At 42.0% G+C, this 11551-nt stretch overlaps 1 protein-coding gene across 1 annotated transcript; it reads left to right on the plus strand.

The window, feature by feature from the left end:
* Positions 1-7987, plus strand: LOC121504405 (steroid 17-alpha-hydroxylase/17,20 lyase). The gene is made up of 9 exons (XM_041779128.1): positions 1-233; positions 1392-1512; positions 4385-4523; positions 4640-4869; positions 5206-5292; positions 5405-5620; positions 6958-7127; positions 7547-7650; positions 7722-7987. Exons 1-9 carry the CDS (start codon positions 1-3, stop codon positions 7985-7987), a joined length of 1566 nt encoding a protein of 521 aa, XP_041635062.1.
* The last annotated feature ends 3564 nt before the right edge of the window (positions 7988-11551 follow it).

The raw sequence follows: 11551 nt of genomic DNA on the forward strand, positions 1-11551 counted from the left end.
ATGTTCACTCGTCTCTTCTCCTCCGTCTCCCCTCTGTCCTTCCCTCCATCCTTCCTCCTCCTCCTCCTCCTCTTCATCATGACAGCGGTCTTCTTCCTCCTCATCGGTCGTCTCAACAGACCCCCATCTTCGCCCTCCATCCCCTGCCTGCCACGGCTCCCCGTCCTGGGAAGTCTCCCCTGGCTGGGAGGAAGACTCCCGCCTCACCTGCTCTTCAGCCAGCTGGCCCAAAGGTGAGACACTCAGGACGTTTACATGATGTTAGAGTGGATTTACTGTTTATTCTGGCTTTTTAAATTCATGTTTACATGCTGACTGAAACACTGTAATAATTTATCAAACCCATCAAAGCTGGATGAGTCCAAAACCACAACCAAGGAGAGATTATTATTTACAAACCTTCAGACTCAAATGTTTCAAATCATCTGTTTTTAAGGATCATTTCATTTATTTAGGGAAAAAGCCACCCAGACCTTCCTTAGCTACGTGCCTACATTTTCTATCTTAGCTATGCAGCTCACATAGCTCTTTAAGCTATGTAAAGTATAGGTCACACAGCTTGCAGAGCTACGTAGCTTCATTATCTATAGCTTAGCCAGCTTCATCAGTATGAGCCCGAGAAAATGTAGGTAATGTCAACAGCTATGCAGATTATGCATGTTAGCTATGTAGCTCCTTCATAGACATCTTAGCTAGAGCTAATTTTGCTAAAAGCTTACATAGCTTATGTAGCTGTTTTGTGAGTCTAGCTTTAGCAACATAAGCTATGTAAGCTACATTAGCTATGTTATCTAAGTAGCTCACATAGATATGTAAGCTATGTTAGCTATGGTAGCCATGTAGCTACATCAGGTACATAGCTCACGCAGCTTGCAGAGCCACACAGTTAAGTCAGCTTTAGCAATGTCAGTTTCAGCAAATGTAGCCAACGCTAACAGCTACGTTGACAATGCATGTTAGCTATGTAGCTCCGTCACCTATACCTAAGTTAGTTTTGTCAATGTAGACTTAAGCAAACATTGCTAAAACTACATACATTAGTTACTTGAGCTATGCAGACCTCGTAGCTCTGTTAGCTATGTAGCTAGGTTGGGTATTTAGCTTATGCAGCTAGCAAACACACCAGCAGGTCCACCTCTGAATGTACATAAAAAACTAAATGAGGTTCTGGAGTGGTCTAGTCCAAGTCTGGATGCTGTGGAATGACCTTAAACAGGCGGTTCATGCTGGAAACCCTCCGATGAGGCTGAATGAAACGATTCTGAGAAGAGGAGGGGGACACCTTTGTAAGCTGCCTCATAAATTCTCTTCAGGTCAGAGAACTGTTAGAAAGGTTTAGAGGAGACCTGAGAGACTGAGCTCCCTCTCAGGCGTCATGTGTCTCTCCTCAGGTACGGCTCTCTGTTCGCGCTCTACCTCGGCCCTCACTACACCGTGGTGATCAACGACCATCAACACGCCAGAGAGGTCCTCCAACAGAGAGGGAAGGACTTCGCAGGGCGACCGAGCATGGTGAGACACTGAGAGAGAGAGAGAGAGAGAGAGAGAGAGAGAGAGAGAGAGAGAGGAACCAGCTCGGTTTAAGAACTTCCTCTTTACAGGTCAGAGCTCAGATCCTCGGTTATTGTCGGCTCTGATGGAAATTTAACAGGCAGCTATGGAATTTAAAGGTCAGGGCTGCTGCAGCACACATGGACGTGTGTTCTTTCAGTCTGAGGTCAACCTTAATAAATTCATTCTCACTAAAATGCTCAGAAAACAGACTTATAAAGAATAATACTTAGAGTTCATGACCTGTGGATTTGTGGTGTTGTTAGAGAATAGTTTTGGAGGTGTTACATAAGGACCAATTACTGGTCACAATAAACAACTATATTATCCATCCACATATGAGGACATCACATTTTGGCTTTTCTACATTATAGCAATCATTTCTGGTATAAGAATTGATGTCATAATTGTCCAAAATGTCCGTTCAAGTTTAAGGTATTTGCCTGAAATGCAGGGACAGTTTGGTGTTTGAGTATTTTAGGGAATTTGCTTGGACGTTATCAAGAACTTTTAAGGAAATTAACAGGATGCGTTTGCATATTTTGAAAGGTTTTATTGCTTTGAATTTATTTCAATTGTTATGGGAATATGGGGGAAATTATTAGGAAATTTTTGGGAAGTTGGATTGGGAATTTGGGCTTCAGGATTGTCCTTTGAATTTTTCTGGATTTTTCTAAGAAACCCAGTTTTGCCACTTTTCCCCGGTGTTTGCTGCTTTTCGTCACTTCTCATCCATTTTTGACACTCTTATCCTGATTTTTACCTTTTTTTGTCAATTTTCCCACCTTTTTTCAGATTTTAGCCACTTTTTCACAATTTTTTGCCACCTCTGACTTGTTTTTTTTGGTCACTTCCCACCCATTTTTACCAAATTCTGCCCTTTTTCGCCACTTTTCTCCCAGTTTTTGCCACTGCTTTTTATCACTTTTCAACCATTTTTGACAATTTTATCCTGCTTTTTCCACATTTTTGCCCCTTTTTGCCTATTTATACCTGTTTTTAATCACATTTCACCCATTTAAGCTTCCATTTTCAGTTTAATTCCACATAACTCCCATCTTTCCACCTTTTATTCAGGTTTTTGCCAATTTAAGTCACTTTTTGCCATTGTTGCAACATTTTTGCCACCTGTAACACTTTTTTTTTTTTTTGGTCACTTTTCCCTCAGTGTTTTTTGCCACTTTTGGACAATTATAGTGGCCTTTTGCAATTAAATGCCACTTTTTGCCCATTTTTCCACCTTTTTTCTAAATTCTTGCACATTTTCCCCACCCTTTTTTCAGATTTCGCCACTTTTTCACAATTTTTTGCCACCTTTAACCCATTGTTTGGTCACTTTCCACCCATTTTTGCTACATTCTGCCCCTTTTTTTGCCACTTTTCTCCCAATGTTTGACCAGTTTTGCCACTTTTAACTTATTTTAATTGCCACTTTTCACCACTTAGATTGTGGCCCTTTCAAATGTATTTTTCAACAATTTGGCTCTTTGGTTGAGCAGGGTTGAGTAACACTGGTTTAAGGGATTTGAATTTTTCCATCATTTTCTTTTTTGTTTCCTCAACTCTCTTTTTATTGTAAATTTTATTCCAGACATACAAAAAGATCTCTTAACATCCCCATCATTTTCATGAAATTTTGGAGAATGTTTTTGAAAATGTCTAGAATTTGCCAAGAAATTTAAGGGGGAATTTACTTCAAATTTCAGGAATTTTCTCAAAAATTTTCAGGAATTTGCGTGGAATTATGGGGAAAAATTTTAATGGAATTTTCAGGCTTTATGAGGAATTTTCACTGAGAGATTTGAGGACTATCTAAAAAAATATTTGGGTACTTTTCATGATATACTTCAAAAGAATTTCCAAAGACTTTTATTAATGATGGATTTTTTTTGAGTTTTGGAAAGGAAATATTCAGTTGTGATATCAAGATTTCAGGCATACTGTACATGAGAAAAATCTTCAGTGTGACCCAAAGTTTGTGATGGGGGTAAATTCACTCATCTAATTTGCATATTCTGACATCACCAGACGGCCTTCAATGCCATTGGAAGCTCTTGTGTGTTTTCTCCCACAGCTTCTAACATGGCTGCCCCTACCTCTGTGGTGTTTTTCATTCCCTACCTCCGTCACCATTCGCGGTGTTTTGGCCACCCTGATACCCCCACCACGTCCAACCCCCTCCCTGGTGAGGCAAAACGTCAGCCTTAGTATGTGCTGCTTGTGGACTATCATGGCGCACGGACGAGCTGTCTGTGCTCAGAGGCGCACCGTCAGTCTCACCCATGGTTTCACCAGGCCACTGAACGCCATGTCAGAGGGTGAATATTCCTCTATTCCTCCCAGCATTGTGAGTATTCTCGCTACAATTCGCTCTCTTTCTCTCCGTTACGCTCCGACTACAACCACCGCTTCCTCGTCTCCTCGACTGGGGGTGCCTCTTTCAAAACTCTCTCTCTACAAAACTTTGAATAGAAACACACCCACAAATGCTGCTGGGATTAAAGTTACTCATGTCTGCCATCTCCTGGTGTAAAGTGGTAACAACATTAGTCACCGTATTTGCAGCTAGAGCCTGATCAATTCAGCAATGTTGCTTGTCACAATATTACGACGTTGACGCTTAAACAGTTAAGAGGGGTTTCCACAAGTTTTTATGAGCAATTTCTGTCAGAAAAACTGAGTGTGAAAACTGCAAAAAAAAAAAAAAAAATCTAAGTTTCACAGAAGGTTTTTATGGTTGGTGGAAGGTGAAAAGTTTTCACATAAATAAAAAGAAAGCACAGCTGAATGTCAAACCAAACCCAGTTAAAGTTTGTCGTGTTTTTCCGTGTAGGTGACCACCGATCTGCTGACAAGAGGAGGGAAAGACATCGCCTTCTCAGACTACTCTCCTCTGTGGAAGTCGCACCGCCGCCTCGTCCACAACTCCTTCACCCTGTTTGGAGAGGGAACGAGCCGGCTCCAGGACATCGGTGCTCTGCGACACACTTTGGACATGTTCCATGTTTAAATCTCCTAGACTAAGATAAAGTGTTCTTTAGCACCCTTCTTCTTTTAAGATTTAACCTTCTGTCGATCCTCCCTCCAGTCCTGTCCTCCGTGGACGGCCTCTACGCTGAGCTCATGTCTGGAGGTCGCCTCGGCTTTGACCCGTCGCCGGCGGTGACCAGAGCCGTCACTAACGTGGTGTGCACGCTCGTGTTCAGCGCTACGTATCGTCATGGAGATGCTGAGCTGCAGGAGGTGATCCGGTACAACGACGGCATCGTTCAGACGATCACCAGAGGAGGACTGGTGGACATTTACCCCTGGATGAAGGTGCATCTGTTCAACCTCACGCTGAACTCTTACACAGCTCTGCTGTTCTTTCCTCACCATATTCCCCAACTGTTCTCGTGTTCCTTGAATGTCCTTACTCTTAAACTGATCTTCAGTCGACAGAAATATCCCTGATTCATAAAAAGTTATGAGTTGAAAAAGAGCTAATCGAGATTGTGACCTTGGTGGTCTCATCTCTTGTTCATGTTCTCACAGTTACCATTCAGAGGCCTTCATGGCAGCATGAGTATCTGAAGGCTCTAAGAGTCTTCTGGCTCAAAGACTTGATCCTGATCCTGGTCTTTGTCAACCTGAAAGTCCCCTTCTGCCCCTCAGGTCTTTCCAAATGAGTGTCTCAGCAAACTGAAGGAGTGTATCATCGTCAGAGATCGACTTCTGTCACGAAAACTGGAGGAGCACAAGGTGACGACTTCACTCACAGAAAATCTAGAGGTGTTTGTCCACTGGGGGGGCGCTATATTGGTCAGGAAGATCAGCTAAGACAGCCACATGTCCTCCTTTACCTAACATTCAGGTGACGTTGAGTGACGGTGACCCCCGTGACCTCCTTGATGCCTTGCTAAAGGGCCAGACGGAGAGCGGGCGGGGTCAAAAGCCAACTGGGTCTGAGGAGGAGAGGATAACTGACGACCACGTCCTGATGATAGCAGCTGAGGCTTTTGGCGCCGGAGTAGAGACAACCTCCACGTCTCTACTGTGGATCCTGGCCTACCTGCTGCACCACCCAGAGGTCCCACCATGATACTATGACCTCTAGAATTCATGTTGGCACTTAGAAAGAGATCAGATGATGTACATCACTGGTCATCAACTGGTGGCCTGAGGGCCATATCAGGCCCCCCAAAGCTTCCTGTCCGGCCCCCAGAAGATCATTCAATTCAGAAAAGGAGGATGTTTTGGTTTTAGGAGTGTCTTTTGGCGTCAAATGTCTGCAGCTGTTAAGTCCATCCAAAAAAAATTACTATTGAAATCGTTTTAGAATGATCTGATGTTCCCCTGTTTTTACAGAAATTCACTCGTCATTCATAATTAGTAAATATATTTGATGAAACTGTGCAGGAAAAGAGGTTAAAATGTTGCAAAAACTGGTAAAAGAGGAAAAAAAGAGGCAAAAAGTATAAAAAATGGGTTGTTAATGGCAAAAAAATTGTGCAAAAAAGTAATGAAAAGGGGTTAAAAAGTGGCAAAAATGGATACAAGAGTTGCACAAAGGGGCAAAAATGTGCAGGTAAAGAGGTTAAAATGTTGCAAAAAAATTGGTAAAAGAGGAAAAAAGAGGCAAAAAGTATAAAAATGGGTTTTTAGTGCCAAAAAATGGTGCAAAAAAGTAATGAAAAAGGTTAAAAAGCAGCAAAAATGGATACAAGAGCAGCACAAAGGGGCAAAACTGTGCAGGAAAATTGGTTTAAAAGGGTTAGAGAAAAGAAAAATGGTTTTAAAGAGGCAAAAATTGCCTGGCAAAGTAGTGAAAAGCGGTTAAAGAGTGGGACACGGGAACAGTAGTTGGCAGGAAAGTTGCAAAAATGGGTTGAAGAGTGTCAAAATTGGCAAAAGTGGCAAAAAATGTTCAAAAATAATTTGAGAGGCAGAAAATGTTGCAGAAATGGCCAAATGAAGAAGTGAAAGGGGTTAAAAGTGTCAAAAATGAATTAAAACTAGTGCTTAATCACCATTGGCGAGGGCCCATTATTGGGGACTTTCGGGGATGCGGACAATTCTGTGGGCCGGCCTGTCTCTGTGTGTCCTGCTGCATTATAGATAACAGGGATAGATCTCGCTGTAATGCATAAACCTTTCCTGTGTTTTGAAAAGAAATACAAATACTAATACAATAATATTTTAATCAGACCAAAACATTTAGTTAATTTTTGTTTATTTGAAAGTCGAGACTAAATCTGGCCCTTGTGCAGATGTGGTTGATGACCCATGATGTACATCATCCACGTACTTTTTTAAAGGCACTGTACATTCTTCATATGCTTCTTTCAATTAGTTGCACCTCTTAATCTCTTGGAAGTAAAAATCAACTAGTTGTGTTGTCATCTGCTATGCCCCGCCCCCTGTCAGGTCCAGGAGCGTGTGCAGAAGGAGCTGGATGAGAAGGTGGGCAGTGATCGACCGGTGTGCATGTCAGACCGAAGCCGACTACCGTACCTGGACTGTGTCATCAACGAGGGCATGAGGATCCGACCAGTTAGCCCCGTCCTGATCCCTCATACAGCCATGACGGACAGCTGGTCGGTCTACACTTCAGTATCACAATATTTTAAAAATAAAAGGCATTTTTTGTGACCTAATGTTTTGGATATGTGCAAACATGTGGGCTGTAGCTTTCCAAATGAGATGGTTTGACTTATTTCTAATGAAATAAAATGTGGAAATCCTTGATATCTTCAGGTTCCACTGGTTGAACTGAACAAGCTCTTTTTTAATGATAGTCAGTGGGACCAAAAAGGGCTCCTGGGGGACGACTGTCAGTCTTTTGTCTACACAGTGTGGATGCTGAAATTTCAAAATGTATTTAAAAATGAAATCTTTGTCAGATATCCTATTATCAGCATATCAACTGCCAAAATGAGAGCAGAAATACACCGGAAAGGCCCTCAAAGGGTTAAACCAGTGTTCGACAAGTCTAAACTCTCTTTCTGACTCGCAGCATTGGAGGTCACTCTGTCAGTCGTGGGACTCGTGTTCTGGTCAACATGTGGGCGATTCACCACGACCCTGACCACTGGGACAAACCCGACCTGTTCAACCCAGGTAAGACACAACCTCAAGAACAATCCAGACCACTCTGACCCCCCTTAAAATACCGCCTTCCCTGTTTCCAGACCGTTTCCTCGATGACCAGGGCCAGCGGGTGACACCTTCCTGCTTCCTGCCATTCGGGGCGGGGCCTCGAGTGTGCGTCGGCGAATCCTTGGCCAGGCTGGAGCTCTTCCTCTTCCTGGCTTCTCTGCTCCAGAGAATGACTTTCAGTCTGCCTGACGGGGCTCCTCTGCCCAACCTGCAGGGGCGGCTGGGTGTGGTTTTACAACCATTACCGTATAAGGTTGTCGTTACTCCAAGGGCGGGGTGGGGAGGTGGGATCAAATAAACAGGGGAGGGGCTACCAAGGATGCAGAGTGGAGGGGGTAGGAGTTTGTTCTTTCTTGATTCTTATATAAGATGATCTTAAAGTCCTCCCTAATCCAAGAGATGGGGAAACACGAAACTGATGTACTGAAGACAACATTAACTACAAAAAAGAAAATTCATAATTATTAGAGTTGTGTTTGACTATTTGATAATGATAAAAGTATAATTTTGAGTTACTGTAGCTTTTAAAAAAGACACCATTGTTCACAGGGCTAATGCCAGCATGCCGTCAGTGGAGAGGCTGGATCAGCTGTTCGAGACAACAGGGGGTTACGTATGCTGGGAAGTCCATCTAGCTCAAAGAAGACCTCTTATATTTAAAACATCACAAACATGTGAATTTCACAAGCTCCACAATAAAAATACTCAAATTCTACCTTTTTTAATTCCCTATTCCTTGATAGTTTTCTGAAAATACACATTAAAAACATTCTTAAAGAGTTAAAGTTAAATCTGGATGAAATTTAAATGCCATGATTATTTTTCATTGTCAATAAACACAGATAAACCTCAGTGGTGGGGGTGTTTTCTTCATTATTTGCTCCATTAAATGTGTAACGTTCTGCATTCTGAGTATCAGTTGTTTAAATCAAATGCATTCTATTTAAATTAGGGATGTTCCCATACCATTTTTTCCTTCCTCATACGATTCTGATACCAAGGTGTTGGGTATTGGCCGATCCCAAGTACTGATCCGATACCAGCATGGACTTTCTGGACTGACCGTGCAGACTAGATAATTATTTTAGACTTACAGTATATTTGACTCAGAACATGGCTTAACTAGAACAGCCGTCTGAGGCGGCAGACCCACCCCTAAGCAGCGCTACTGAGGAACTTACACTCCCATTGATTACTATGGTGTTCAAAATTTCAAATTCCTGGGAGCGCAGATGGTCGAGTGGTTTAAGGCGCTACCCATGTACGAGCGGCCTGGGTTCGAATCCAGCCTGTGGCCCTTTACCTCATGTCTCACTCTCTTCCCTGATTCCAAAGCTATCCACTGTCCTTCCTCTATCAAATAAAGGCATGAAAAGGCCCAAAAATAAATGTTAAAAAAAAAAAAAAAAATTGAATTCCGAGAAAAACTGAACAATGCTGATTTCATCGGCGTGGGTAACAAATAGAAACATCATGTACAGCATCTCTGTGACGTGTTAATTTTGGCAGCTTTTTAAAAATTTTAGTCTGAAATTTTGGTCTGAAAATCTGCTCTTAAAGTCCGACTGTAAGCCTTCAATAATCATGAGCGAGACCAGTGGTAGATTTGACAGTTTTATTCAGTATATCTTCACACACTTTTAGAACAGGCTGGTTTAGTTAAATCACACACATACATCCACACATACACACTCAGTATTAATGTAGTGATACCAATAATTAGCATTGTTATCATCATTGTAATATTAAAAGACTTTAGAGACTGATCTCTTCTGTGCTTCCTTCGACTCCTCCGACAGAAACCTCATGCAAACAGGAAAGACAGAAGAGAGAGGATGAAACCATCCTGTAGGCAGAGGAAGGGGCTCCTACAACAGAACGATGACAGAGGGATTCAGAATAACTTTGTGTAATAGCACAGGTGAAGCTGCTCATCGTGAAACAAGTGAACGCTGTTCAAAGAGCCAGAATGGTACACATTCAGTGAGGCCAACCCAAGAGTTTCTCAAGCTGAGACTGGGTTCACATTCAGTCAGGATTGGAGGTTAGGACCGGCATGACATTCTGATTAAAAATGTCTTTCAAGAACCAAATTGCTTATAAAATAATAAAATACAGGGGTTCTACTACTGATGCTGCTTCCTTTTGCAGGTATCTCAGTTCTTCTGTGGTGTAAACATGCATTGGTATGAACAGATGCAGGATTTAAATGTCTCCATGCAGCGGCTACTATTAGCTGCTACAGTCCTAAGTTCTTTTTGTCCTCCAGACCCTGCTGGTCATGCGACTGAAAGCTACAGATTTAAATTGTTCCGGTCTGTTTGAAATATTGAATTATGCTGAGAGAATAACATCCACGAGGCAAACATTCACAGTTTTAAGAGTTAAGGCCCATTTATACTCCCTTTACGTATGAAAATGTACACTTCCTTTTCAAATGATGTTACCATCACTGCTCACATACTTCCATGCGTCCTTTACGTTGGCATGGATGTTAACCACATCCACCAGAGTCAAAAGTTTATGACAACAAACTCAAAAACAAACATGGCGACTGTGGAGGAGGTATTGATAATGTACCTCTTGCATAAAAGACAAAAACGGAGGCAGCGTTTCTAACCAACTCGCACAACTTTTCCTCAAAAAGTTCCGCCATTGTTATTTCTTCTTCGCGTCTCACTAGAGCTACATATCGGGTAGTGACAGCAAAACTGCCCCCACGGTTTCCGGTGGTACTGCTCCGTTTGGCCCATATAAGCTTTACGGGAACGTGCAGAAATAGGGACGAAATGAACGTGGAGCACGGACCGAAGGGTCCGTCCGTATCGGGATTTGTATTTAACGTTGAGCATAAATGGGCCATAAGTCAACAAAACAAAAGTTTTTAAACAATTGTTTTGGTAGACCAAACCTGATGATGTGGATCAAGTCTTTGAGAAACTCTTCTGTCAGGGAGGGCCATTTTTTTTTAACAGTTTTTCACCAGAATTTAATAGATTTCAAAATAAGTGTGAAAACATTCTGTGATCAGCCACATGTAAAGGGAGATCTTTGATTTTTCTGGTTATGCCAGTGCAGCCGCCTCAAACTAAACAGAGATTGGTTAATTTGATCAACATTCATTTTCAACTTCAGACAATGGTTAACTACATTTCCCATGACGCCAAGAGCAAATGAAAGCTTGTCTCATTAAGCTAGCCCTGGTTCAATTGTTAATTAGTCTGAGCAATCATTCAAACCTGATCAAGGTTCTTATGGACCTCAAGAAATACTGGCTGTGTTCAAAACCCCCCCTTATACCAGCAACATGTACTGACTGGCCAAAGAGCATTATGGGTTATGTAGTATATGAACAAATGTGAACTGCCAGTATGCCCAAAAAAAAAAGAAGAAGAAAAAAAAAAAAAAAAAGACCATGTGAACTGGAAAAGTCTCCTATGCATACTGTTTTCCAAAATGTAAGGGCCAAGTAGTTAGAAGTTGAAATCCCAGACAATGACAGTAGCTGGGTTTCTATTACAGTTTTTCACAAAATAAAAGCGATATTTCTTAAATTTCGATTAAGTACAATTGCGCTTTGAATGCATTTCTACTGAAGTGAGTTTTGGGCAAAAGCCTTGCAATTCTTGTAAAATCTCACCTCGCGTGAATCCGCTGCAGGGAAGCTTGACGCTCAAAACCTGTTGGTACGGTTTTGGTTACATCTACGGCGGTTGCCTTGATAATTTTGAACAAAAGACGAAGGCAACAGATGATAGTTCAGAGGTAAAGTCTGTATGTATGGTAAAAGCCACGTGCAAAGGTAGAAGTATGATGTTAAGAAAAGTCTCGTCTCTTCTTCTGCCCACAAGTACCGTGCCAC

Source organism: Cheilinus undulatus, linkage group 22, assembly GCF_018320785.1.
Source record: "Cheilinus undulatus linkage group 22, ASM1832078v1, whole genome shotgun sequence".
NCBI classification, from domain to species: Eukaryota; Metazoa; Chordata; class Actinopteri; order Labriformes; family Labridae; genus Cheilinus; species Cheilinus undulatus.